General features: G+C 38.9%; 4 protein-coding genes across 10 annotated transcripts; 1 reads left to right on the top strand and 3 right to left on the bottom strand.

The window, feature by feature from the left end:
• Positions 1-10: 10 nt before the first annotated feature.
• On the top strand, positions 11-6,756 carry LOC115010683 (uncharacterized). Of its 3 annotated transcripts, XM_029435390.1 has the most exons (9): positions 11-324; positions 466-568; positions 1,556-1,594; positions 1,679-1,987; positions 2,325-2,633; positions 3,352-3,666; positions 4,869-5,018; positions 5,126-5,197; positions 6,097-6,756. In XM_029435390.1, exons 2-8 carry the CDS (start codon positions 538-540, stop codon positions 5,167-5,169), a joined length of 1,197 nt encoding a protein of 398 aa, XP_029291250.1. In that variant the 5' UTR covers positions 11-324; positions 466-537; the 3' UTR covers positions 5,170-5,197; positions 6,097-6,756. The 3 variants fall into 3 exon arrangements, with proteins under 3 accessions (XP_029291250.1, XP_029291249.1, XP_029291248.1); XM_029435389.1 differs by having other exon boundaries at positions 11-568; positions 6,100-6,756; XM_029435388.1 differs by having other exon boundaries at positions 11-568.
• A 4,837-nt stretch (positions 6,757-11,593) lies between these two features.
• On the bottom strand, positions 11,594-15,296 carry LOC115010404 (midasin). Of its 4 annotated transcripts, XM_029434926.1 has the most exons (7): positions 15,194-15,296; positions 14,930-15,100; positions 13,128-14,837; positions 12,973-13,039; positions 12,772-12,859; positions 12,220-12,339; positions 11,594-12,128 (listed from the first exon to the last, which is right to left on the bottom strand). In XM_029434926.1, exons 2-7 carry the CDS (start codon positions 14,970-14,972, stop codon positions 12,012-12,014), a joined length of 2,145 nt encoding a protein of 714 aa, XP_029290786.1. In that variant the 5' UTR covers positions 14,973-15,100; positions 15,194-15,296; the 3' UTR covers positions 11,594-12,011. The 4 variants fall into 4 exon arrangements, with proteins under 4 accessions (XP_029290786.1, XP_029290783.1, XP_029290785.1 ...); XM_029434923.1 differs by having other exon boundaries at positions 11,594-12,339; XM_029434925.1 differs by having other exon boundaries at positions 11,594-12,339; positions 12,790-12,859.
• A 219-nt stretch (positions 15,297-15,515) lies between these two features.
• On the bottom strand, positions 15,516-17,741 carry dnase1l1l (deoxyribonuclease I-like 1-like). Its single transcript, XM_029434927.1, has 8 exons — positions 17,586-17,741; positions 17,419-17,507; positions 17,236-17,322; positions 17,027-17,148; positions 16,229-16,341; positions 15,943-16,100; positions 15,707-15,803; positions 15,516-15,619 (listed from the first exon to the last, which is right to left on the bottom strand). The coding sequence occupies exons 1-8, from the start codon at positions 17,724-17,726 to the stop codon at positions 15,539-15,541; spliced, it is 888 nt and encodes a 295-aa protein (XP_029290787.1). The 5' UTR covers positions 17,727-17,741; the 3' UTR covers positions 15,516-15,538.
• A 1,498-nt stretch (positions 17,742-19,239) lies between these two features.
• On the bottom strand, positions 19,240-26,980 carry traf3ip3 (TRAF3 interacting protein 3). Of its 2 annotated transcripts, none has more exons than XM_029436383.1 (14): positions 26,797-26,980; positions 25,087-25,541; positions 24,554-24,731; positions 24,337-24,454; positions 24,074-24,101; positions 23,936-23,965; positions 23,118-23,213; positions 22,342-22,413; positions 22,011-22,151; positions 21,617-21,754; positions 21,402-21,537; positions 21,161-21,306; positions 20,714-20,830; positions 19,240-19,970 (listed from the first exon to the last, which is right to left on the bottom strand). In XM_029436383.1, the coding sequence occupies exons 2-14, from the start codon at positions 25,507-25,509 to the stop codon at positions 19,770-19,772; spliced, it is 1,824 nt and encodes a 607-aa protein (XP_029292243.1). In that variant the 5' UTR covers positions 25,510-25,541; positions 26,797-26,980; the 3' UTR covers positions 19,240-19,769. The 2 variants fall into 2 exon arrangements, with proteins under 2 accessions (XP_029292243.1, XP_029292244.1); XM_029436384.1 differs by having other exon boundaries at positions 24,554-24,698; positions 26,797-26,979.
• Between the last annotated feature and the right edge of the window lie 931 nt (positions 26,981-27,911).

The raw sequence follows: 27,911 nt of genomic DNA, 5'->3' as shown, positions 1-27,911 counted from the left end.
CGCAACCACACTTGCGTAATGAGCGTGCAGGAACATTTCCGACCGTAAAGTTTCTAAAGATACCAACAACTGAATGTGAACGAGAGGCGAAGCGAGCAAAATGTTTATTTCCTATGGACAGTGGGTCCTCAAAGGCCACGCCTACGACTCATCTGTCTCACGCACGGCAATATCACCAGTTAATCTTGCACACCAGCTAAACCCTTGACCGTTGACTGAGTAGTGAGTATTGCGGCCTGACGGTATGTAGTTCTCCTAACGTTATCTCATGGACATCGTGTTATGGTACAGCCAGACGGACTCCGCTTTATCTCCAGACAATAAGTACTTGTTTGTAAAATAATTAGCATCGTTTAGTTCTCGATAATGTTTTAACGCCGTAAGTGTCAGTTTGTTAAAGTTGCTTAACCGTTAGCTCTTAGTTTAGTTAGCCTCAAGCTAGCTAATGTCTTGTGCGGTCACTAGCTACCAACGGCTGTCAGCATCATCACCACGACAACGGGCATCCTTCCCACCCGGATGGAAGGGTGAGGAACGATGCTGAGATTCCTCCGTATCCTTTTAACAGGTGAGCCCAATGGATGTAGCCATGCCGCTAATAAGCTAATAATAAATAGGTCAGCTAAGCTTGGGTTTTAGCTAACTCTGAATCAGGACTATCTCACTTGCGTAGTTTATGGTTGATTATGTAACGAGATTACTTAACCGGCAATTAACCCAAATTAGCACCATTGCATTGGTTACTACATTGCAAAGAAAAATCGTGTGTATGACTTCCGAAACCTCATCTAGATATTATGACTTCACGCTAGCATCTTTAATAAAATGGTCTTCTAACGTTAATGAATTTTAGGAGACCGTTTCTCGTAGCATAGCTAATTATGGACCTGTTGGTTACCTGTACATATTACCAGTGGTGGAAGAAGTACTCGGATCCATACCACATACCACAATAACTCATTATGCAGAATGGCCAATTTCAGAATAATGTATATTATATTACTGGATTATAATTCTTGATGCATTAATGTGTTTATCACTTTAATGTTGTGTCATTTTAATCACTTTATTTACAGCTGCGTAGTTTAACCTATAACAATATATTATCATTTATTAGTTGATTTATATTGTGTATTGATAATCTAAATATTCAAAGTAAAGAGTCTCGAAAGTTAGCACATCAATGTAGTGGAGTAAAAAGTACAATACTAGCTCCTAAAATATAATGGAGTGGAAGCGTAAAGTAGCATAAAATGTACTTCAGTACCTCAAAAATGTACTACATTACTTAGCTCAATGTACTTACATTCCACCACTAAATATTATAATGTAATATACACTCAGTTGCTAGTTTATTTGGTCCACCTAGCTAAATTACAGCAGTCTAATACAACAGCCCTGTAATAACTGTTACCCCCACGACGGTTATAAAGTTCAGTGTTAGTATTAGAGAGGGGCTGATTCAAATATATATGGTTATTTTGGAGGCTGTAGGTTGTGGTGCTGTTGAATTGTAGTTTCCTGATAATAACTCAGTGTTTGAATTTCTTCACAGGCCTGTTAGGTGTTCTGTGGGATGGAGTTACTGGTTTTGGTAAGCATCTGATGATATAAACCGGTTGCATCTATAGCTGTGCCTTCACTTTCTGTCTCTAAGTACATTTTCTCTCTTCCACAGGTGGGATCAGACTAGCGGATGGGGAGAACAAGTGTTCTGGCAGAGTTGAGGTACTCCGCCATAACCAGTGGGGGACTGTTTGCGACCATGGCTGGGATCTCCGGGAGGCTGTTGTGGTGTGCCTGGAGCTGGGCTGTGGATTAGCTGAATCTGCCCTTCATGGTGCAGTATTTGGTCCAGGCAGTGGAGAGATCTGGCTGCGTCATGTCCAGTGCTCCGGACATGAGGCCAGTTTGTCACGCTGTGCTGTTGTCCTCCACAGTAACGCCTACTGTAGCCACGAGAATGATGCAGGGGTGAGATGCTCAGGTGAGACGCCACTGTTAAGCCATTTTATCTACCAAGGAGCAGTGCCAGATGGTTTACTATGCCATTTTTGCTGGGTTGATTCATAGAGGCTATTCTGGTTAGTGACCATTTAGACATGTATGCATACAAATTTAAATACTCACCGCATACCATTTTCAGGAAACCACCATCATTGCAAAGCAGGAAACTTTAATCCAAACTCTTGGTGGTGGAATAATTTGCCAAACTCAGCAGAGTCCCTGTCTGTTTTCTCAAATCGACCTACCTCACCATAGTCACATTTTTATCCTTTCAAGACGTCCTTCACATTTTGTGATTAACCTGTCTTTACTCACAGGTACGCTTTTAATGCCCACCCTCAACCTGCTGTCACCTCACACTGTGTTCTCTCCTGGCGAGGCTGTTCGCTTTGGCTGCAGTGTTCTGCTGGGTCACCACCTCAGTGACTTCCACCTGTACAAGCATGGAGTGTCCACGCCGCTGGTTACACAGAGAGCGGACCAGACCCAGACCATAGTGGAGCTGACACTGTCCGACATAGAAACTTTCCATCAGGGCAGCTACAGTTGTCGGTACAGGATCAAGGGCGGCTTTCCTTCTCAGCTGCTCAGCTCTCCACCCAGCAACTCCATCAACATCACTGTGGGTGAGTCGGAACCGCATTTTCTAATCCATATTAACGCCATTGCACCAGTGTCTATTCCCATAGCACATTGTTGTGAAATCTATTAGATGTTTGATTCTTCACCCAACTAAACCTGATGGGTGTGCGTCAATTTAGATTCTAATTCCTCTTAAAGGGAAAATTCCCTTTTTTTCAGTGTTGATCTTAAGTTTAGTCAATTGAAGCAATACATTTCACAGTGCCTGCTATACTGACCATAAAATATGTTGAGTGGCATCTTGAGCACACCCAGAGAAGTCCAAACTGAAGTAGTTTGTAGTTCTTACTTACCACTAACTACGTCACTGTCCCGTAAAATCACGGGGCTGGATGTGGGAAGAACAACAAATATTGCAGCTGCAAACTCTGCTTTCTTGTCCAATATAGTACGCACTGAGAAATGTATTACTTCAATCGACTACATTCACAATCAACACTGATTGGACTTCCACATAAAAGGTGTCAGATTTTGTTACACATTTTTATTTTCACTGCTATTTATTTTGACTGTTTTGCTATTCTTTGTTTCATTGTGGCTGTGTTGCAGTAATTGTCATTCATTCATTTAGATTTATTTATTTCAGTTTTGAATAATTGGTATTGGCAAATTAATTTAGCATGCATTTTTTTTTTGCTGTGATCAAACCCCAGATGATATTACCCTGAATAATCTATTTCATTCCTTTATGACTGTTCCCAGTGGAACTCCTGACTCCCCAACACTGGTACAACACTTCCACTGAGGCCCCGGCTGGTTCCGTCATTAAAGGCCACAATTTTAACATCACCTGCTCCACCCCGCAGCAGTACCCTGGAGGTTCCTTCCAGCTGCGTTTGATCCGCTCCAACGGCACAGTGCGCCAGTCCCTGCCTGCCCTCACCCCGTCCGTCACTTTCACCTTTCCCAGCGCCCAGAGCTCTAACGAGGGCTACTACTACTGCCTGTATCGGGTCCAGTTAGGTGGACGCACCTTCGTCTCCAGAGAAAGCCAGCCCCTGCCTATAGCCATCCGAGGTGACACCTATAATATTATAGAGAAAGACAATAGATCAATGACATTGTTGAATAATAACATACTTATGTGATGTAGTGTTGTCACAATACCAAAATTATGACTTGGAAACGATACCTGCCTAACTATCTCATTACCGATACTAAAACGATGCCATGACAGAAACCTAAAACATCGGGAAAAGAAATTAGAACTTGAAATTATTAGTTTTTTTTTATTAATTGAATTAACAAAAGTAAATATTTTGAATAATTTAAGGCTGTAAAACAAAATGCCATACAACAGGAATGTTTTATTATACCATAGTATGTTTATTCATTTTAATATCCAACCAGGCCTAAAAAAGGCCTCTCTCCACCTTCACGTCACTCTGCTGCTTATAAAAGGTTAAATCTTTGCAGAGATAAGTGCGAGCAGTATTCTAAGCTATTTTTGTTGAGTTGCCTCTTGGCAAAATGCTCTGAATTAATTTGAGTTCCCACTGGAAATAAAGGATGCCGTGTATATGTCTAGGGCTTTTCTCGCGAAAAATAAGAATGGAAAGCTGGAAGCTATAACGGCAGCAGCTGCCGTTGACAATGTTGAAGCAATAAAGAGTTTGTCTTCTTGATTCAGACTATGGAGCCTCCATGTTATTACATTTGTGAGTATAGGCGCAACTCATGACCCTCGGCTACAGTACTTTAGTGTTATATTTCGCTTTCTGTGTCTACTTTGTCAACAAGCCATGGACGGTCAGCCAGAGCGTTTGTTTTTGCAGCATTTTGTCACATGAAAGCTGTAGCGATCGTATGAGAGAGCTGCAGGCACCTACTATGCCTGCAGCAAGTGGAAGCTGTGCTCACACTGCTCCGCATTGACTAAGTGTTTTAATAAAGAACTCTATTCATAAGCTGTCATTTTTTAAGTACAGGCACTAATAAAACTGGCTATAGTTTATAGTGCCGTTTTTAATGGCATGGTATTGCGATACCTTTCTGTTATCGGTATACCGTGCACCATTAATGTGTGTTATAGACCTGAGGTACTGAAAAAAACAGGATACCAAAATATTAATATTAATCACTAAGATTCTATGTAGATATTCTTGACTTGTACAGCTTGTTTTGTGTTTCTCTTTTGCAACAGTTAGTTGCAGCAGTGAAATCCCATCTATGAAAACCTGTCCTGTATCTAATTTACAGATAATTCTTCTCACCCTCAGACCCAGATCCAGTACTGAGTCCAATGGTGATCAGCTGGCTTGTGTCCGGCCTAACATTTGTGGTAGCTGTCATCGTTATAATCATTGTGGCCAAGGTGCTGTGCAACAAGGAGAAGAAGCCCACTGAACTGGAGCGAGAGACCAGAACCTGTAAGTTAATTTTCCATCAGAAGCCTTTGAGCTTTTAGACAGAGATGATATTTTTAGAAAACATCCTGAATGTGTACCCATAGTAATTGATGTGCTTCTGTCTACAGGTGTGGACAACACTTATGTTGCCTTATCAATTAACAAGCTATGACTGGTATGCAGGCAACAGATCACTAAAGGTATTGAAGGTCATGATTCTTGCACATACGGTGCCTATAAAATAGTCTTTACTCTTGTGGAACTTTTCATGTTTTGTTGTTTTATAGCAGTTAATCAAAGTCTATTTTGAATATTTTCTTGTATCCATCCCCTGAGTTCATCGTGTAAGCTTGGTATTGTGGCAATTGGTACAGGTGTATTTATCAACTTAATCCCCTTTACCACACACAGGTGGTTTCCATTTAACTAATTGTGTGTTTTCTAAAATTAATTGGCATCAGTGATGATGATTCAGGTGTGTCCTATTAAAGGGGATGAATACTTGAAACATTAATTTAATTTTAGTAATGAATTTATATCACTTTGTAGTCTGTTTTCATTTGACATGAAATGGTTTTTTTTTAATAAAGCCACATTAAATCCACTTTGATGTTATGAAAGAATACAACATGAAAACTTCAAAGGAGATGTAGGTAAAAAACTATCCCGGAGGAAGGGGTAATATTCTGAGAAAAATAAAAAGTTCTGAGATTAAAGTTACAAATGTACGAGAAAATAGTGAGTTTTTGTCAAGGAATCACACAATTTCACTTTGCAAGGTTGGATCAACCTCATCCTGCCACCGAGAAAAAAGGGAATGCCAAATGCACAGTATGGAAAATGGCGACATCCTTGAATCTGTCCGAAGCGATCTTCCCTCCGAGTGTTTCTCGCGTAAATTTGTGACTTAAATCTTCAAGAATATTTAAGTTTTTCTCCTCCCAATATTACCCCCTTCCTGGGCTCAGTATTTGTTTTTCTTTTACCTACAATGGCCCTAATACAGGGGGAATACCTTTTTTTTGGCACTTTAATATTTTATTCTGATTGTACCACACTAGTAAATGAAGGTGAAGTATTTTGTGTTTCTTCTTTCAAGCAGATTCACAAGTGAATGGACAGTCAGAAGGCTCCCACTTTGTCCATTGTGGATTCAGTCGGGAGGAGACGTAACGCAGAACCAAGCAGCTTGGTCGGTCACCCACCTGGACCCAGTTCAGTTTGGACGAGACAGTTTTTACTGGACTCTAACACAGACCTACAACACACCAAACTGCAGGCTAGTGTTACTGCTGGGAGATAATGGATATTATTGGCTTTTAAGCCTTGTATTATGGTTAGATGTGAGCTAATGGACATAGAAGACTGACTGTAAACAATTATTTCCAGTTCTAAGTCTGTAGTAGTTCCAGCTAGATTTCAGATTCACTCAGATTTGGCTACTGCCATGACGCCAGAGGTATGGAGTGGAAAACTGCAACTAAAAGCTAAACTGGGGAAACTGTGATGTGAGTCCCTCAGGTCTGTCTAAATGCAGTTTAAAAACTTTGTTTTGTATTTACCAGGTAACACTAACGACAGGCTCCACTAGCTTATTATGTACTCGCTTCTACAGATCAATGATCCTTAAAGGATTAGAAGATGTTTTTCTATTTTAAGTCTAACCCTACTATGCATCTTACGTCATTTGCAATATGTACATTACCGCACTTAAAGTTGATAGACGCTGTAGTTGATTAAAATGCTGCTGTTGTCGGAGCTTTTGGGTTCAATGAGTTTTTTTGTTTGACAATCTAAATATTTCTGCTTGTACAGAAGGTTGATTTATATCATCAGCTCAAAGTACATAAGAGGAAAAAGCATTTAACATAATGCGTAATAAAATTCATTTACTTTTACACCCCCAGTTATTTAGACGTTTAAAATGCATTGTTGCTCATGGATAAATTACATGGCACTTTTAAATGTTTACATGTACAAGATCTTTAATAGTTTGAATTATGTAACTGCAATACAAAACACATCACATCAAACTCTACAAGATGTAAAGGTTGGATTATGTAGTACAAATGTGTGATATCTCTGCTGAAACGAAGCATAAACATAGCATTACAGCTCCTATAAACAGTTCAATATCTCATTCTTTTTACCCAAGATAAAACATTTCCCCAACTGATTAATCACTGAAAAAACATCAATTATTCCCCGAATATTCCTACAAAACCACTGAGGCACTTGCAATACAGCTGGTTTAAAAATGGTCCCAACTGTACTTTATTATTATAACTATTTCTTATAACTGACATAAGGAAGCATTGTTGTACCCCGACGATTTATATAAACTACAAGGAGGTCAATCTATTAACAATATACACAGAATCATAGACCATTAGACATCCTTATCACCAAGTACTGCAACACTGGAAAAAGGAACATTTTGGGACGGTAAATAGATTTGGTGCAATAATACTTTTAACACTGAACTATTGAGGAATACACCGTGACACGAGTTTGTTTTTGAAATATTGCTAAGAAAAATAACAAAGTGTCTTCAAATCTGTTGAAATGACAAATTCTCTTGATGGAATCTCAACTTTAAACAATAGTCTATGAAGTCTAATGTGACATTTGTGTTGTCCCATTTTTATGAAAGATTCTAGGATATTTCCGGTCAAGCATTGTACGATAAAAGGGTGAGAGAGATTCACTCTGAATGGCTGAGGCCTACTGTAGATGATGGATGAGGGTATGGGCTTCCTTCTAAAAATGAGACATCTTATTATGCTAATCCAATGACCTTAAAGATCTGTGGATATTTAATGTGCAGCTGTGGCATAATATTTGTAGTGAGTTTTTCAAATCTAATTTCTTGACCTATTCAGCACTGCAAGAAAAAACACCAGTGGGTGCACTGAGCAGTGGAGGAGCTGTAGATGATGAACTTCAACTGTCCAGCTAAGAGGAAGGAGGATTTTGTGCTTTTTTATATGTATACTGATATGTCCTCTTTATAGTGGCATCCTCATCTAGTAGTGGTTGTGCAGTGAAGCTGGGTCAAACATGGGCAAGCAAATAAACTGCAATTAGAAAGCATACAAATATTGCATAAAGCCCAATTTCATTTTAAAATGCACAATCAAGTAAAATATCCCAATAAACTGAGTACGAGTAAAAAAAATAAAAAATCATTCTATTCCTTTGATGACTTCATTTGTCTCCATACTGGAAAAAACGATGTAGAGGAAGACTGCCACGGCCATGAAGAACACAAACTGAATCCAGAGCGGGATGAGGCGAGACGACTGCGGTGCCTTCGGAGCGTCTTGAGATTGCATGGGTGTTGATTTCAAATAGGAATTTCTGTAAGTGGATGGCGTGTCGTACATGTGGGGCCTGAAAGGGAATTAAATGAATCATGTAACCTCAAATCATAATTGAACATAATTGCGGTGCTGCCTCCTCTGGACCGATCAATGTCATATTCACAGAACTTTGGACGGCAACACTTAAATGAATTACTTGTTTAAAATAAGAAGTTGTCACCTTGGCCCAAGACATTCGAGCTGGGATTTTTTCTTTTTAATACAATTTTCTGATATTTTATATACTAAACAATCAGTGATGGAGGAAGTATTCAGATCCTTTTACTTAATTAAAAGTAGCAATTCAGCAATATAAAAAATAGGTACTGTTTTGTATGTAAAATCATAATCTTTAACATACCCAGTAACTTGCTGTCTAATAAATGCAGTGGAGTAAAGAATTAAATATTTCCCTCTGCACAGTAATGGAGTAGAAGCATGAAATAGAAATAATTAAGTAAGGAGGTGCTAAACATACTGAAGTAAAGTCAACATTTTACTTCAATAGACTGATAACATCTGATGACACTATATTACTTTGTATAAATACACTTACTCATCAACAGAATCCCGTCCTCTGTACTCAGGCTTCGGCGTCGAGTAGCTTGAGTAGGTCCTGTAAAGATCGACATAAAACAATGAATATGTGTATACTCATCACCAACTAAGACTGAACAACCACTGCAAAGATTTATATGATTATAACTTACTCATGTTCATATTCCCTCTCATTCCACTCTGGGTTTGCCCTCATGTAAGACCCTCTAGATGGACAAGAAAAAAAGGAATTACGAAGTCAGACTCATTTGTATTTGCTAATTTGATTCACTGAAAAAGAAGAAAGTTGATGAATGTTTGAAGCTGAAAATATGAGCTGACCTGTCACCTGCAGCGTCACTCCTGGCCTGCAAAATTGGAAGAAGTGATAATAAGTAGTTTTACAACAGTGTTGATATAAACAATGCATATTACCTATATGCCCACAATTTTAACTGTCGCTGCATTTAATTAACCTTGCATTTAATTTATATTTGTATCTCTGGGCCTTCGATGGGATGCCCGTCCTCAATCTGGTTAGAAACACAATAAGCATTAAGTCCTACTTCATAGACAAACATGTGATTTTGGGCTATAGAAATACATTTTTCTTGTCAGATACTGCAACCTTGAGTATCTGCTGATACCGAAACAAATCCAGTACTATCTTTTTCCCTCTCTTAAACAACTAAAATGTTAATAATAATAATAATACATTTTATGGATGTACTTTTCTTAACCATCTAAAAACATCAAGCCTTTTTTCTTCTTCAACAAATAACTTTTTGCAGCATTTTTGATTGATGAGTTGATCAGTACATCTGTGTTTACTGTAAACCCCCATGTTGTAGAACAAAGGAAGACTGACCTGGAAGCTCTTCGTGGCTTCCTGTCTTTAGAATGGGTATAAATACTGAGGATGGGAGAGCAGACTTTACAAACCTGTACACGTTTTGATCATCCATTGTATGGAATAAAAACTTGGCTTCTTCTTGCAGGAATATAGATTAAACCCTTTTATTTGAACTGGATCCTGACTTCGTGGTGTTATTAGAAATATTTTTCTAACAACTTGCCACTCAAACTGCAAAGTTAGGGGTCCACAGCAACAGTGAACTTAAAAGACCTTTAACAATGATAGAGATACAACAATATCTAATTTCAGGGTTAATAATAATGACACGTTTTTAGATTGACTGGTTGATTTTCCCCACTGTTAATACAATTTTTGTAAAAATGTAATTGGAAAAAAAACAATCTAACAAACGTGGACAGAGATACTTACAGCTGTCCTGTATTCATAGGTGACTTCCTCCTCTGAAAGGAAAACACAAACATAAGGCTAAACAATATCTTGACTGAGGTTGCTTCCATTTTGACCTTATTTAAGACTGGGACAATGTTCTTTGGTTAAATAAAGAAATACAAATAAACCACTTGTACCGGCACATATCAAGATATATAATTAGAGGTCTGGCACACTGGTGGACTTATTGCAGATGTTTCAAAGTTAAGATTTAGTATTCACTACTGCTCAGTGTAAGATTAAAGTACAGATGACAGTTAAAGTTACCCTCTTCTCTGTAGTAGGTCTTGTCAGGGGATAGTTTTGCTTTCTTCCCCTTCGCCATGGCCTCTTTCAGCTTCCTCTCATAGAGACTTCTGGTGCTGTCTGAGTACAAACAAAGTCATCTGAGACATAATGTACAAGAGTCCGCAGATAACCAGGGAGATTGAACCAGTACTACAGGAGTGCAGTTAGTAACTTTACACAGAAAGCGGGAGGCCTGTGGAGTTAACGTTGATTCAAAAACGGGCACAAAGTAAACGTTAGACGTGAGGCACTCACCGACCACAGGCCCGTGATGTATCCCGTACTCATCCAGCAGGTTGCTAATGTCCTGCGCGGATCTGCTTCTTAGCGAAGACATTTTTGTGACTTGGTTTATTCGTTTAGATTTCTATGTTGTGTTATTTTTATGTCTTCTTGCTTCGGTTGCCAAAAACAGATCAACAACCATAACTCCTCCCACCGATAGTGACTAGGAAGGCGCTCGTTTTGTTACGCAGGCGGTATGGGCGGTAGTCGAACGGGAGTTTGGAAGCACGGCTAGAGTAAACCCCGCCCTCCTTGGTAGACCCAAGTGTTGAAAACATTCGCGGCTTCCGTCAAACGTTACTTTATTTCCATTTCCGTTTGACACGTTCTTCTTTTATGGTTTCTTATTTCTACTGTGGTTTCTTTACATAAATGAAGCAGCGCCACCAGCTGGCATATTATATTAATGCCTATTTAATATTTGTTTATTTACTTTTATTTATTAGTTATATTTAAGTTTAAATGTGTATGTAAAATATTTAAGTTATTAGTTAGTATAATTTTCAGATACTTTGTCAAAAACGCTGTGATGATAAAGAGAAGAAGCAAAAAACTACTCAAGTAGTAACATAATCTCAAAACTGTACTTAAGGTAAGTACCTGAGAGTAAATGTACTTAGTTATTGTCCACCACATCGCAATTAGATGCTTTAGAATCGGGCCTATGATTCTAAAGCATCATTGTAAGCAAAGATAGATCTTTATTAAGCAGAAACTGGCATGTTACACAAGTGTGGTGGAAAGTTTTAATCAATTAATTTAATACAAATTACCAGTGAAGTCTTTAATACTGAAATGAAGATTCTTGAGAAATAAGCTTGTCTTTGGAGTATTTATTATTTGCAAATAGGTTCATCAATCACACAGAGTGCAAGTAGTCTGGGTGAGGAAGAGAAGGGGTGTGTGTGGAGAGTTCGCACAGTTGCAGGTGTTAGGAAGACACAATAAAACCGTGAGTAAAGAGAAGAGAGGGGAGGGGGAGAAGATTCACCCATTTGGGATAGACACAAGAAGAAAGGGTGGGAATAAAATAAAGTTACAGAGATATGCTGGGAAAGACAGAAGTTCATTGAACCAAGTATTAAACAATAAGAATTTAACATAGACATATGACATTTTCCATTACACAAGTTCATCACTTTACATTGCATTTTTACAAGACAATATTTTTAATGTCATTTTTGGTCATTTGTAAGCATGTGAACTAATTTTAAGGACCAAAACTTATGTTTTGACCTAGAAGAACGACACGTGGCTGAACCAGCCCGCTTGGTCTGAGGCAAACCAGAACATCAGCAGTCCCGTCAGTATCACCAGACCCATCTTCAGAGTCAGCTTCAGCATGTTGAAACACTGCGGGAACAAAGGACAGGACAGAGAGGTAAAAGTAACCAAACAATTCAGGAACAAAGTGAATGTTCAGAAAAGGCCAGTGAGTACATACTTTGTCTTTCCTGGTACAAATATGTGTGTTGCTGTTGTCTGGCACATTCTCTGGTAGTTCGGCGTTCGGGGGATCACAGGCCGGTGTCATTTCCGTACTGTCGTCAGGCTCCCTCAATTCCTGGACAAAGACAAAGCGGTTAAAACATCTAGCATATGTGTTCGTGTGCAGCCTATTTGTTTTCAACTAACAATTATTTTCATTATTGATTAATCTGATGATTATTTTCTAGGTTAATCGATTATTCGTTTGGTCTATAAAATGCCACAATATAGTGAAAAATGTCCATTACAGTTTCTCAAAGGTGATGCCTTCAGTGTCTTGTTTTGTCTGTCCCAAACTCAAAGACATTCAGTTTAATATGATATAAAACAGAGAAAAGCAGAAAATCACAAATTTGAGATGCTGAAAACAACATCTTCTGCCATTTTTGCATAAAAAATCACTTTAACTATTAATTGATTATCAAAAAAGCTGACTGTTATTTTTTCTGTTGATCCACTAATCGATTAGTCGACTAATTGTTGCAGCTCTAGTTTTGTGTGCGCTCACATGTGTCTGCAGGCACACCTCAGATGAATCTGCTGAGCTCAGGTCTTCCTCCCCTTCTGTGGAGCTGCTGTGTGAATCTCTCTCACTGCTGAGAGACGAGGAAGCAGACACACTTGTTTTTTGTTTGGGTCTCTGGCAGCTCAGGTTGTTGTCATTGTTCAAGAAAAAGAAAGTTTAATACATAAAAGGGATTCTGCTCACCTGTCAGTTTCATAGTGAATGACTTGAGACAAGGGATCTGCACAAAACTGAACTTTTATCTGCCTCTCTGTAATAATGCACAAATGGAAACTGATTAATTGTTTGAAAATGTTTTTCCATCTATAAAGATTACGCATTTCATCAGCTTCACTCGCCTTCTCTTCTATTCTCTCCGTCGCTGTCATCATAAAACTTGTTAAAAGCCTTAATTCTCTCTTGCTCTTGTTCCCAGTTCCTCTCCTCTTCGTACTCTTCATACTCTCCCCACTGTCCCAGCTCGGTGATCCCAGAGGCTTCGGGTACAGTGTTGAAGAAGAAGCTGTCATCCAGGAATCCCTGATTAGAGTGGCTTGTTGTTTTTTCATCCCCTCTTTGTACCACTGAGTAGCTGTTGACGTCTTCTTCTGCAGGATGCTGAGTTTCATCTGACAGTGGTGTTTCCGCTTTGTTTGTATCCTCTGTGGTTAACAGGTCTTCAGACAGATGAGTTGTTAACATGTCTAGGTTCCGAATTATGTTGAAATCTGCTGAATCCCCTCGATAGTAATCATCAGAAAACGCTTCACTGCTCCCACCGCGATTCTCCCACAGCTGCTTGTTGCTTTCAAGATCTCGGAGACGCCAACTGTCAAAGAGTTCCTCATCGCTCCTCTTTTCTTGGACCTCATCATCACTGGAGGTGTAGGAATCACTCTCACTTGTCTCATCTTCATCATCAACCTCTGCTACAGCTGCATCGCCCAACACAATCTCCTCTGCCTCTTGTTCTCCAGTTAACATGTACAGCCTCCTGAAGTCGCCGTCCTTTAAATCTCTGCTGTACAGATACCCATACTCTTCCTCATCAGTGTCCTCAGCTTTTCCTATGCATGTTACATCCACCACATCTCTTTCCAGGCAGGTGTTCGGCTTTGAAATTGAACCGCTGTCGGATGCACAGGCCCAGGCGTTCGACGGGTTATCACTCTCTTGACTTTTCCCTCTATCTTCTACGTATTCACATGAAGAAAAGTCTGAGGGATAATCTGCAAAGCTCTCACCTGCATCTTGGTGCTCCTCCCCTGAGAAATCCTTCACTTTCTCTCTGCATTCCTCACGATCAACTTCAGCAATAAGATCCTGCAGATTTTGCTCTGATATTTCTGGAAACTCCAAACTGGCTTTCGCTGGGTCATCTTTGCACAGAACATCTTCTTTGTGTTCGATTTTCATGCCCTCACACGAGTCCTCTTCCTTTTCTTCACTCCTCACTTGCTCATCCTCTTCAATCCCGTCACCTCCTATCATCATCTCACTGCCATGTTCAGGGACTCTCTTAAAATAGGACACCTCCTCATCACTCTCACTCTCACCTTGCTCCTCATTTCTAACTTGAGGGTTTTCAGCTGCCTCAGGGGTAAGAGGTTGTCCCTCAGCAAAGACCCTGTCCTCTTTATTACCATCGCAAAACTCGTCGCCGCAGCGAACCGGCCTTAACAAATCCCCTGTTTTCTCTCCTGTTCCCGTGTCCTCTTCCTCACCCTCTTCATCTTCTCCAGAGGCAGAGCCTTCCTGTTCAGACTCTGAGCTTGTGTAATCCTCCTCCGGTGTTTTGGACCTGCTCTTAACCCCTACACCTTCAAAATCCTCCTCAAACTGTTTATCATCAAACTGCTTTTCATCAACATGTTCAGCCATGTGTACATCTTTAGTTTCCACACAAGACAAAAATGCAGTTTGACCGGTTGCTTCCTGTTGTAGAGCTTCGTCTTCCTTTGCAAGTACATTTTCGTGAGAGATGTCTGTTTTGTCGTCCTCAAATCTTTCATCAAAACTTATATTCTCAAAGTCCAAATCTCCATCAGGGAATGAGGGAACAGCTGTTTCTGTAACAACAACATAATTTGAAAATTATATACTAAGTAAATAGGAAAAAAATAAAAAAGAAGTACTGAATACCACGAGACATATTTCTTACCTGAAAAAGCATCACTAAGTAGATCAGCAAAACTTTTTTCCATCTTTTCAAATAAGGAAAACAATAGTACGAGTTATATCAAGACAAACATTACTGCATTGCCACAGATGATCTCTCCTCAGAAAGGAAGAGAGCGCGAAGTAACTCTCTTTTGTTGTCGCAAGTCGCTTCCTGTCAAACAGCCAGAGCATAAAATACACATTAAAACTAATACATTTAAGATTAAACATATAACTACAAATGTCTACATCATGTAAGGCTTACCGTAAAACTGAAGATAATCAAAAAGTCTCCTTTAAAAGTGAATTCACAAAAGTTACCTTACTTTTTATGAGCTCATGTCAGCTTTGATGTGGTTTTGGTTTCAGATGCAGGATATAAACTCCAGCAGTCGAACATGCAGTTCCTTCATGCTGAAACAGCTCACGTTTATTGGCGTCTCATATAACTGAGAGGAGTGCAGCGCCACTTTGATGAAGAGTTTTGAGTCATTAAAAAAATAACAATTTTAATCAGTGAATCATTTGTTAGGATTTTAATTTATTTTACAACTAAAATCAAGTAAAACTACAGTTAAAATCAAGACGTCCGGGTTTGTTGAAGGTTGTCCTACAGCTCATTGCGGAGGAGGTAGCGGTGGTTGGGCTTCAGGTCAACTTCTACAGGAAAATGATCACTCACCTCAAGAGCCTAAAAGTGCCATAAGAAGAACATCATTAATGTTTATTTTGGGTTTATAACCGAACTAAAGAAAGGTATATGTATTCACAGGTTTACCTCCTCCTCTGTGAGGTGGAAAGTCTCTTTAAAGTTGAACGGCTGAGCTGAATCTGGCACTATACCGGAAATAATCTCACGTCCATGGACAATGATCCTGTTTGGAAATGTAAAAACAAACATCACCCTGCAGCAGAAAGACCTTAAAACAATCTTAAATATCAAAATAGAGAGTATACATGAAAAGTAATTGTTGAGTACTACTTCAGGGACTTTATGTAGTTTATGTAACTGACCTGTCGTAGGCACAGTGTGTCTTCTCACGGACAGTAGTGTCTTGCTCATCTCCGATTAGCCAGCGAAATTTGGGGTCAATCCTCAAGCGCACAGCTCTCCAGCCCTTGATGGTGACGTAGCTGCAGGCGGCGTTGAGGTCCCCTAAGATCATCACATTCTAGGTGAATGAAAGGAAGCAAAAAAGGGAAGTTCAACAGATTGACATATGTGGAAGAGAGAAACCATATGAAGCAAAAAAAACCAAAACAAGACCAAAATAAGTGAACAATGATGTTGTGGTTTAACCTCAGTCTTCCACTTCTTGGAAATTCCTTTGAAGACAGTGTACAGTTCATTAATCTCCTTCATGGCCTTTCTGGGACAGGTGTGCTGCCCAATCAGGACAAAATCCTTCACCACTGCAAAACAGCAAAACAAAACAAAAACAATTAAAAAGCATCTTCAATAAATGTGTTTACATGCAGACTTAAGTCTTTCATTCGAGTTACGGCGTTCACATGGGACATAGAGAAACCTGACAACTGATATCCCCGTATACATAATTATGATATTATCCAGGTTTGTCTGTGTAAGTGCAGGCGTCTCTTTCAGTCCTCCAAATCCAGTTATTACTTTTGCCAAGGAGGTTTCGTTAACTGTTCGGTTTGTTGGTTTGTTTGACTGTCTGTCAGCAGGATTATGAAAAAGAAAGTGGAAAACTTGGTGGAAGGCTGTAGCAGAGCCAGTAAATATTTCAGCGGATCTGAATCACAGGGCGGATCAACGCATACTTTTTTCTTATTGAATCAGCCTTCAGAGGTCTGTCCTCTCAAGTGCCCTTCTAGTTTCAACTGTCATTGTTACCTCTAAGGTTGAGGATGAACCCAGTCTGTTTTATGGCTGCCTGAACTCGGCTGACCTATGAACTAATTGACCTAGAATTCATGTCAAATCAGTTCTTAAGATAGATCTACACGGCTTTGTGCAATATACGAATGTAGACATCTATTGGAAGTCTATCTTTGTAAATCTGTCCACGGATAACTGGCAGACTAATGTGGCTCATTTCTGTTCTTGTATAATTCCAAAGATGATTCACCGTACATGTCGTTGGGGAGTGAAAGCGAACGATGAAAGGCTCTCTGGAGAAAACTTCTGTCTCGTTGGTCCCATCTCCTTCTAGTTTAGGATACTGATAATGCTCTTTGACCGTCAGCACATTGTTCCTGCAGAAGATGAGAGAGGAAAAAGACGACATTAAGGATGTTGAACTGACCATTAACAGCAACAGGTCATGCTTGATTATGGGTTACCTGTAAATGTAGACATACTGCTCCTTGTAGGTCTTCCTCCCCAGCCTTTCACTTTCCACATAGGAGTATGAGTTGGATTTGTCAAATCTGCTGACAACATAAATAAGATATGTTTTAAAGTTGTGACAGAGCCTTCACCAGATCCTTTAAATGAGCAGATTTTGAATCAAAGAAAACTGGCACCTGTTAAGATCCTTAACCAAAGCTTGTATCGCTGATCCTTTGGCGTCTCGGACCTCCTGAACAAGACACAAGTCACACCGAGAGAGAATCTTGGGAGCAAAAGAAAAAAGATCAGTTGTCTACTTTAGTGTTGATGTTGCTCTCGTTGTACACACACAGTAAAATACCTTTAGTAGGATCCCCATAACCTTCTTGTTGTTTGCCTTTGATTCACCGAAGCTCTGAACATTGAACGCGCAGATTTTCAGGGAAGATGTGACGTTCAACACACACAACCCCACAACCAACAGCAGACCTGCAGTCCTCATCTTGCAGAGGGTTATCACGCTGTAAGTAACAGAGAGTTTGGCAAGATCCTCCACGTCCTGTTGTGAAATATGTCACAAAAACCTCTTCTGCACTTACTTCGCCTCCTCTTACCTTCAGTGCCGGTCCCTCCGGGAGATTGACCTCAGCCCAGCAAAGATCCATCTCTTCAATGAGCTGCGGTGTATTTGGGGAACATGCAGGTAAACGTGGGTGAAAGATGTGGATGTGCTGCGTCAGTCCCTGACGAGAATGGAGCTTTATCTGGAACTGTTGAAACCACTGAATACAATGAACAATTGTGTGTTTTGTCTCTGAGTTTGAGTGTAATCAGACAATAGATGCTGCCATGTGTCATGTCTGTCAGTTTCATGAACATTTGTGTAGAACTTACAACATATTATTCTTTCATTGACACGAGCAGCTGGTAATCACCACCATTGGTGAGACAATTAATGTTGCGTTTTCCACTGTGACGGGGATGGTTCTCCTCTGAACTTTGCAGTGACACTCATTTTTATTTAAGACTACCACATTTGTATTTCTTTGCTTTGTATTATGTTTGTAGACAAAATGTGTTTTCTGTCATGAACTTCATGATCTAGTACATAATTAGTAAAATAATTAACAATACAAATTACATATATATATTACAATTCTCCTTCTGTAGTTGCTCGGCTCATGACATGTCAATATAAATCCGTATCTTGTTGTAATGCGATAACAGAAACCTTTTTATACATTTAGTGTAATGAAGTACATTTATTTAAGTACTGTACTTAAGTACAATGTTGATGTACTTTTCTGCTACTTTTCTACTTCCGCTCTAGTACATTTCAGAGGAAATATTGTACTTTTTACTGCACTTATTGTACAGATATACTGTATATAAATATGTGTATACTGTATAGTTCAAATGTGTTCCGACTTAACCAGTTTTATTAAAATGCTGCATGTGTACATTAATTAAACCTAACTCTGACGGGTTTGCTGATTAATGAATACTTTTACATTGTTGCTGATAATACTCGTACCTAATTAACATTTTAATCGCAGAACTTTACTTTTACTGTAAATTAGTTTTTTCACTGTGTACTGCAGTATTGCTACTTTAGGATGTGAATGTGTCTTCCAACACTGCACAAAAGTAAAGTATTTCTTGTTACTTATACAAAGTAGTTGAAGCAGGTCTGACAGCAACCCTGTCTCATAGAAATATTGCTCTGTGGCTCAGGTAGTTAGTTTCATTTGATCACACTTCACTTTATTATTTACAATATAATGATGTGGAAATGTTGGGAATAGATGTTGGTCAGTGAAATCATTGTAAAGTTGAGACAGCAAATGACATCTGGATGAGGATCCAACCAAGAAACTTTCAAGGTCTTTACTTCGGAGATCTCACACATGTTGTATTAAACTTATCGAAGCCTCATGAACACAAGACTGTAACCAGAGACACATTTAACTCGCCAAGATTAGAAAAGTGTTTAAAGAAAACTCCACAAGCATTAGCATTTGTTATGTCCATATTTCTTTATTTGTTCTAATGTAAAACTCTACCTGCTCTTGTGTTGAGTGCTTACTCTCCCTTCTTTCTTTTATTGAGAGCTACAGTGGAAATAATTGTCTTAATTATTTTAATAGCTTTTTAATAATTCAAGGGAGTTTGTTCAACTCAAGACGTTTACAGTACAAAGGATACTTCCTATTGTCCTACTCCTGACTATTGTGTTGGTCGTAATAACTCTTCTAACAGCTTCTTGAAATGTCAGTAATGTCAACCAACTTGTCATTTTAACATGTTTTCATTGTTGCAAACATTAGAAACAAACATTTTCCCACTGGAAGTGTTCACTTGTATTTAAACTTTGTGCAAACATCCGACACATCACAGCACAACACTTTCACACACTTTGAGTATCAAGTCTAAAATTGTATTAAATACAAAATTATCAACAAACTACATCCTAGAAAAAAAATCATATTTTAAAACAAAAACAAGAAAAACTACAAAAAAATAATGTTCCTGAGCAGTGACATTTTCATATCGGTCTAAAACAGCTCGAGTGTTGAGGAGAGGCCATGTCCATGAGATAGTCTTCGATACGTGTTTCTATGTCTGAGTACAGGTCTTCAACTTGCTCCCTGAAAGGAGGATGCCACAGCCACAACATGGCAACCCCCGCCACAGCGAGGAGAAGAAGGAAGAACACACACACCTTCCACAAGGAGCCACACTGCGTCTAAACAAAGAGAGAAGAAAGGTACAATATATATATATAGAATATACCGTATATACTAATATACATGCAGTGGTGGACAGTAACTGAGTGCATTTACTCAAGTACGTTACGCAAGTACAATTTTGAGTACTTATATTTATATAATTGATTTCCAATGTATGCTACTTTATTTACTTCACTACAATTCAGAGGCAAATATTGTACTTTTTACTCCACTACATTTATTTGATATCTTTAGTTACTTTGAAGATTGACATTAATAATACAAAATATAATCAGCAAATGATCTATCATATATTATTATAAGATAAAACTTTGCTGATCCCTTGTTGAAATTCACAAGCTACCCAGCAGTATATGTAGTAAAAATAAATAGTGATGGAACACATTAATGCATCAATAATTATAAGTCAGTATAATATATTATTCTGAAATGGGCAGAAATGCTTTTAATTGTGTCGTACAAGTTAATGCTGATGCTTTAGTTTTTTCACTTGAGTAACACATTTCAATGCAGGACTGCAGCAGAAATAAAATGGTACAGAAAATGTGACATTGACGATGTAAGGGCAAATGAGAGCGCCCCCCCCCCCCCCACACACGCACACGCACGCACACACACACACACACATACACACACACACACACACACACACACACACACACACACACATACTAACACACACACACACACACACACACACACGCACACACACACACACACACACACAGACACAGCTCACCGGTCTCCTGCGGCGGTGGCTGAGTTGCCGGAGCTCGTCTCTGCACTGCGACAGCCGGGCCTGGCTGGACTGACACTCCTGCTCCATGGCGTGCAGGTCTGTCTGCAGCTCCTCGCACTAAACACCCACGCACACACACACCCACACACACACACACACACACACACACACACACACACACACACACACACACACACACACATATGTACAATCAAATTAGGTTGCAAGATACATGTATTTAAGATTCTTTTTAGCCAGAAATCTTTGTTTGATTTTTCTGAATGGCCTGATGACCTTTTATTTTTATGCATTATGGTAAATATAAATATTAGTCTCTGCACAACGCTTGTGAAACTCATAATCTTAATTATCACCTGTCTGGCAGTTTGGAATCAAAATGTGAAGCTTGGGAACGTGCCACAGTACACTGTGATATCTCCACGTTACCTCTCTCTCTTTGAGTCGGAGTTTCTCCTGAGTGTGACGGAGCTGCTCCTCCACCTGAGAGTCTCTCCTCGCCGCCAGTCGTGACTCTGCTTCCTCAGACGCCACACACTCCTGCGTCATCAAGTCCTGGCTCTCATTGCTGCCATCTAGGAAACAGAAAGCAGTTTAAATAAATGATCCTTGTTGCTTCTGCAGTATCTTTTTAAGAGTGCTCAGTATAAACACTTGACTTGTGACTTGCCTCTGAGAAGCTGGATTTCATCTCTTAAGATCTGGCTGTCTTCTTCCAGCAGACAAAAGTTGTACTGCAGCTCCTTCTTCTCTTGACTCAGTGACACCACCTCCTCCTGCAGCCCGGCCTCTCTGCCTCTGGACAGCTGCACAGGATACACACGTGTTTTCACAACCATTTACATTGAAACTTCTGACCTTCCACATGCTCACAGTCTACCGTACCTCCACTTGGCTGTGCAGCTGTTGCAGCTGTTCACTAATGTGGTGTTGGTTCTCCCTGAGCTGTCCAGAGCTCAGCTTCAGCTCCTCACAAAGGCTCTGCCACCTCAGTGCCTCTGCCTTTACTGTCATTAACGCTTCCTGTCGGAAAGAAATTCAAAGTATGTTCAGGATACATGTATTAAACCTTAAGTGTCTTTGTGTATCTAGAAAAGCGCTATAAAAATTAAATGTATTATTATTATTAATAATAATAATCCTGACTTTTTGATATGTCAACAGCAACATCTATCAGATGAAAACCCACATAAGTCAGTGACATCGATGTGTCTTTCAGCATAGTCAAATAGAAAAGTTGTAGTTGTTTATTATTTTGGTTAAAAGCTAGATATTTGACCTGCATTGTCTCAGCCTTGCTGAGCGCTTCAGTTTTCTCCTGTGTGACCTTCTGCAGGGCGACCAGGGCCCTCTCCTCATACACCAGTTTCTGCTTCTCCATCTGTATCACCAGTTTCTTCACTCCATCCTTGGGAAACTTCTACAAGGACACAGCATTGCTGAGTTAAACCAACAAACACTTAGAGTGGAGTAGCACTATCACTGCATGACAGATTGTAAGAGTCGAGCAGGTTGGCTTTTTAAGGAAGGAATGTTTGAGTTTTTGTATAGGAATAATATTAAAAACATTTAAAAAACACTGCTTCTTTACCGCCAGCTGCTGTTCTTACCTGCAGGCAGACTTGCAGCTGCGCCTCCAGAGCCTTAATCTTGTTTCTCAGCAGGTCCTCACTGCAGCGAGCCTGTGTGGGTTAGAAAGGAAATGACTTACTGTCACGCTGTCGCCTGCAGATGGAAAATGAATGCTTCATCTACCAGAATCTGTGACAGTATGTTTGTTTCACTGTCTGTGCTCACTGGTGCACACAGGGAACTTGCAGCATCAGTGAGTCTCAAGAAATATCACAATGTCTGCATGTGCTGCAGCATTACACTTTTTTAGTGTGGAGAAATAACATATAAGTTGCTTGACAATAACATACCTGTGTGAGCGTGAAAAAACTTAAATTATTTAAAGTAAATCAACTTCTAGATCTACAGCTGTTCAAACTGAAATGAAAAAAACAATTAAACAACAAGAAGGGAAACCAATATTTCCCCTTGATTTATTACAGCCAGAGTAGCCAAAAGAGAGCTAATGAGGATGCATAGCACATATAAATTATAGCTGCTGACTGTCACGCCCTTCCTGTATAAGAATGACAGCTTTTAGTTATATAGGCTATAGAGCGGAAGCAGGAAGCTCTAAACCACTGACTGCATAGGCCTTCCTGAGGTAGCAGCCGTCATACACCACTGTGACAGTGTCAGTGTAATATCAAGGAGGGGATCAAAACAACACGACCTTATAAAACAAAAGATTTGTGTTTGGTATTTGGAAACTGTAACTGTGAAACACTGCGTGTGTGAGTGATGACAGCCTGTGCGTACTGATGGAGAATCTTACCGTCCATATTTTGGTTGAGGAGTTCATGAGGTTTGACGTGCTCTCCTGGAGGGCTGCCAGCTTCTTCTTCATGGCCTCCTCTCTCCACAGGGCCTCCTGGCAGGAAACAGACAGCAGAAGAGAGAGAGAGAGCTACAACAACATGCAAATAAGGAGTGTAACTACATCAGTCAGCATCCTCTGATAAGGTTTTCACTCTGTGAAAATAAAACTGTAATATTTTTCTATTTTAGTCTCAAACTTTATTAAAAGGCAGACAATTTTAGTATAGTGCTTACATGCTTACTACAAAAGCAATCTATTTCAGCTTGTTTGTAATGTTGTTCTATGTATAGATGTCACTACTGCTTCTTCTGCTTTTAACAACTGTGTGTCCTTTTCAAATCTTTTAACTGCAAGCCCTGTTTTTGCTTTGATATATTTTAGGAAGCCTTTTGTAACATCTTGGCCAGCGACTAGCCTACAAGTAAAGAAAATAGCCTTTTGGCTAATTCTGGCATTTTATATTTTATGGTCCCTTTTCGCAGATAAACTCAAATAAAAAATAAAATACAGATGAGTCATTAAGTCAGATGTATTTCAGTTATGTCAGTTACACAGCAGCATGTAGCAAACATTTGCTAACATTAGCCACCATAAGCTAACAGGCCATACAATAGCTTCAGATCATATTTAAAGCAAAACTAACTTTTGCTTATTAACTGTCACTGTAGCCAGAACATGTGTTATTTCATCTGTCAAAAGTGACATAGTCCCGCTTTCAAGAACTAAACAAAACAGCACAGGATTGATTTTGAGAAATAAATTGTTTGGTTTACCTGCAAGTAGTCAGTTAGCCTCTGAAGATCCTACAATGTGGGAGACAAGAGAAATCAAAAGCATTACACTTTATTAAATCTTATTTTTGCAATTTATATTAAAAACCCCAGAGAGTAAAGCAACAGTTTGAAACTTACTGACTCCTTGACACTGACAAGTCCAGACCTGCACAGAAGAAAATATATTGTTAAAGGAATATAAAACATTGATACATGCATACGTAGACTTTTTATGTTAGTCGGCAGTTTATGTGTTTTATTTAGTTTTACTCTGTGATGTCTAATTGTTCGTTTTTGTTTCTTGTGTTGTAAAAAAAGGTCAAATGTTGGAAAGAAAATAAATATATATCACTGATCAGTGCTGCCTCTGATATTACATTTGAGATTTAAATAAAACTTGCTCAGTCTGCACACTGGTCTCTTGCATTCTTTTGTTTTGGAGAATATTTTCAGTTTGGACGGGGAATCTTTGGTGAATCTTTTCTGTTTGGATGAATGTTTTGATGCTTGTCTTTTGAGCTGTGAGAGAAAGTTAACAAACAAAAAACCAGCATTATTAGTGCAAAAAATAATTTAACAGTCTCTGGTCAAAATGTTATCCACTAAGGCAAGACTTACCGTTAACACTGTTCTCTCTTTTATCTGTGCTTTTCGTCCTGTGCTGGTTTGATTCCTTTATTGCTGGTGGAGAGGTAGATGCTTGCTTCCTTGCATGGCCTTTCTCTTGCCTCGCTAGTGTTACCTGTTCTGACCATAATGAAGCCTGAGGAAATGAGGTGAGAGAAGATGTTATTCCCTGTGGACGTGAAAAGATAATAATAATAATAATAATAATAATAATAATAATAATAATAATAATAATAATAATAATAATAATAATAATAATAATAATAGTAATACACTTTAATTAAAGAGCACTAATCAAACAAAGTACAAAGTGCTTCACAGAGGAAAAAGTCAAATAAAATACCAAAATGAATGATAAAATACATGAATGGCGATATTTAAAAATAAACAAGAAATTCAAAACCATAAAACGACGACTCTGACGACTCAGATAAAATCAGGGTATGCTTTCCGATAACTTAAAGAAGAATTAGAAACATGAATCTTGTGAAATAACACTCCTAATAACGTCAAAGGATATTTACCCAGTTGCTGGTGCTCGGACCATCAGCTATGCTGCTGTTTGGTGTTAAAATCATCATTGGAAGCCTCCCATTAGTGGTGGGAGTATTTTGGATATGTGTGTGCAATGCCTCTGACTTGCTGATTGAACAGTAATGTTTCATTGCAAATGTGTTTGGTGAAGGTTTTCTCCTGGAAGAATAGTTTTCCGTACTTAAAGCACACGGCTCTGGGCTCACTGATCTCCTCCTGAGGAATTCCAGATGTCTCTTTTCCTTCAGTTCCTTCTTTATCGATCTCGTGTCAAAGTCTCTCGTAGGGCTGCGACATGAGGTCACGTTGTTACGTCCTCGCAGGTGTTCACGTTTCTCTGCTCTGCGGTCCAATATCTGGTCAAAGTGTTTCACCGGGGAGAGCTGTATTCCACCGACAGACAGGGCGTCCATGGCTGTCCTCTGGCTGTTACAGTGCCTCCAGCCTACAACGACAATGCATCAGGAAATGAATCATAACTATTTCCAATTATGAAATATACAGTATGTCACCCCTTATCTATAGAGGACTGGCATGACATTGTTTATGAAATCTTTGTAATGGAAAGAATCAGGAGTGGAACATGTATATATCCCCAAAACAACCTTTCGGTTGAATTAGTTTTTTTGTTGTTGAATTTTTTATTTTTCTATTTCTTTATCTCAAATGAAAAACACTCAATGTTCTACTTTTATGTTCTATAACAACTTTGTAAAATCTGAAACGCTGGATCATTCGGTAAAAGTATCTAACTAAAGATGACTGTGTGAACTTCTGCTGTAACGTGATCCCAAATACAGGGAAACATGTCAAGAAGAGAAGAAATATCCAACATGTAAACAATTTGGATTTGGAATCATGCAATTTACTGATGTGTATGAAATGTTATAGCTAAAAATAAAAATATGAGTTTTCAGTATTGCAGGTGCAAAATGAAGGCTCAGACATATACAGATGATCTGTAGTTAGAAGTTCAGTTTTCTTTTTTCATATACAAAGAAAGCACTGTTTAAAATATGCCCTAAAACCTGGTGACATTTGTATTACTCAAACATTAACACATTTTAATCTCTCGCACAAGAAGGATCAGAAGCACTCTGTTTAGTGTTTGTGACAAAATGTTAATGTATAACACCTGTCCACAGTTGGCTTATAAATAAAAGCTAAAAAAGAGAAAAGAGAAAAGAATATATACATAAATACCACAAATACATCCACAAAATACAACATACCGGTGCGCCTACAGGGGTATTAGGTGTGAGAACAATGTTGTTTCTCTTTTAACCATGATTTAATACATTTATTACAAAATTACAAGATAAAAAAAGAAAGCTGGTGGTTGTGCTCTAAAAGTATGTGAGCAGTATGCATAAAATAAAACAAAGTGCAAAGCCTTAACATTATCTTTTACATTTAGGATGCTCTGCGTTGTACAGAAATGCATCTTCTTTATTAACCATGCAGGTAAGTTGTAGTAGAAGCAGTAGAAATAGTAGCTTATATAGTAATACTTTTAGTAGTAGTAATAATAAATGTAATGTTGCAGTGGTTGCATTGTTGTGTATTTTGTATCAGTATCAGAATTATCAAAGACAGACTAGGCCCTGACAAGTGTTGATCGAGGCTGTGGAGGAAAAATGTTCAAGATAATGCAAAGACAAAATGTAGCTTGATAAGTAGAAAGCCATGATAGATCTTACCTATCTCATTCAGCGGGGAAAAGTCTTCATGAGGGGATTGAGAAGTTATCCATTTTCTCACTCTTCTGAAATAGTGTCGGCAGTTTTTCTGTTTCACATGTAGCTGTTACTGTTGAGCCTAATGTTACAGGAAGTGAAGAGAACCACAGCGTCATGTGTTCCTCTATCTCACCAGCCACTCGCATCGAACTGATGCCATACACGGGTGGGCCCCAAGATTACACACAGTTACAGACAATTCTCCCTGCAAGCAGCCTGGGATAAAACACACCACATGGGAGAGAGAGCTCTGTGGTGTGTGTGTGTGTGTGTGTGTGTGTGTGTGTGTGTGTGTGTGTGTGTGTGTGTGTTTGGCTCTTGGAAATGTATTATTATTATTATTATTTATTTATTTATTTTAATAACAACAGTCACATCTTTCATTAAAATGGGTAAAAGAGGAATATATGAAGATAGTTAATCAAATATATAGAATGGAAAAGTTGACATATTCCCCGAGAGTACACCAAGACAAATGTACCAATACATGGTCAAGGTGGATGTTGACTTTATCAGACCCAAGACAAGACTTTACGTGAGACACATGCTTATAACTTGAATATTAACATTCACAGTTATCTCGTGCTGTACATAGTTTAGGTTGGTACCAGCAATTGATGCCTGCGAAGTATAAGAAATATTTATATTTGTTAAATATATACATTTTTATAAATATAATATATTTTCATCTGGATATTTTATTATGTTTTTTTGATGATGTTTATTTATTTCTTCTTTTTTTTTGTGATCCAATTGATCAAAGTGTTAAGGAAAAGCAAAGGAAAAGATTCCCTCGAATAATAGATATGGCTGTCTTATTGATGAATCTAATGGAAATAGATTTGAACCTGAATGTTTGGTTGTTGTTTTCGTTTGCTTATTTTGTTGCAATGTATAATTGTCAAAACAGGTGTGAGGTACAGCGTTCTTCTGTGAATCTTCTGGCTGCTAATAAAAAACACAATTTTAAACTAGAGACCATCTTGGGATGGGATCACACCAGCCACAATGACAAATCAGGCCAGGGGCGTAAAATCGAGGGGGCCACCCCTTCCCCACTTCCTAACCCCCAACTT

The sequence above is a fragment of the Cottoperca gobio genome, chromosome 7, assembly GCF_900634415.1.
Source record: "Cottoperca gobio chromosome 7, fCotGob3.1, whole genome shotgun sequence".
Taxonomy (NCBI): Eukaryota; Metazoa; Chordata; class Actinopteri; order Perciformes; family Bovichtidae; genus Cottoperca; species Cottoperca gobio.
This window is presented reverse-complemented; position numbering and strand designations above follow the sequence as displayed.

Excerpts from the sequence above, each read along its gene's own strand:
- LOC115010683 (XM_029435390.1), top strand. The coding sequence starts at position 538 with ATGCTGAGATTCCTCCGTATCCTTTTAACAG. Across the intron at positions 569-1,555 it reads CCTCCGTATCCTTTTAACAG|GCCTGTTAGGTGTTCTGTGG; the intron begins GTGAGCCCAATG and ends ATTTCTTCACAG. Across the intron at positions 1,595-1,678 it reads GGATGGAGTTACTGGTTTTG|GTGGGATCAGACTAGCGGAT; the intron begins GTAAGCATCTGA and ends TCTCTTCCACAG.
- LOC115010404 (XM_029434923.1), bottom strand. The coding sequence starts at position 14,972 with ATGGAAAAAAGTTTTGCTGATCTACTTAGTGATGCTTTTTCAG. Across the intron at positions 14,838-14,929 it reads ACTTAGTGATGCTTTTTCAG|AAACAGCTGTTCCCTCATTC; the intron begins GTAAGAAATATG and ends TTGTTGTTACAG. Across the intron at positions 12,340-12,771 it reads AGGTGTGCCTGCAGACACAT|GAATTGAGGGAGCCTGACGA; the intron begins GTGAGCGCACAC and ends GTCTTTGTCCAG.
- dnase1l1l (XM_029434927.1), bottom strand. The coding sequence starts at position 17,726 with ATGAGGACTGCAGGTCTGCTGTTGGTTGTGGGGTTGTGTGTGTTGAAC. Across the intron at positions 17,323-17,418 it reads TTGGTTAAGGATCTTAACAG|ATTTGACAAATCCAACTCAT; the intron begins GTGCCAGTTTTC and ends TGTTGTCAGCAG. Across the intron at positions 16,101-16,228 it reads CCAAGAAGTGGAAGACTGAG|AATGTGATGATCTTAGGGGA; the intron begins GTTAAACCACAA and ends TCATTCACCTAG.
- traf3ip3 (XM_029436383.1), bottom strand. The coding sequence starts at position 25,509 with ATGGACGCCCTGTCTGTCGGTGGAATACAGCTCTCCCCGGTGAAACAC. Across the intron at positions 24,102-24,336 it reads GAGACCAGTGTGCAGACTGA|GTCTGGACTTGTCAGTGTCA; the intron begins GCAAGTTTTATT and ends TCTTCTGTGCAG. Across the intron at positions 20,831-21,160 it reads TCCGACTCAAAGAGAGAGAG|TGCGAGGAGCTGCAGACAGA; the intron begins GTAACGTGGAGA and ends GTGGGTGTTTAG.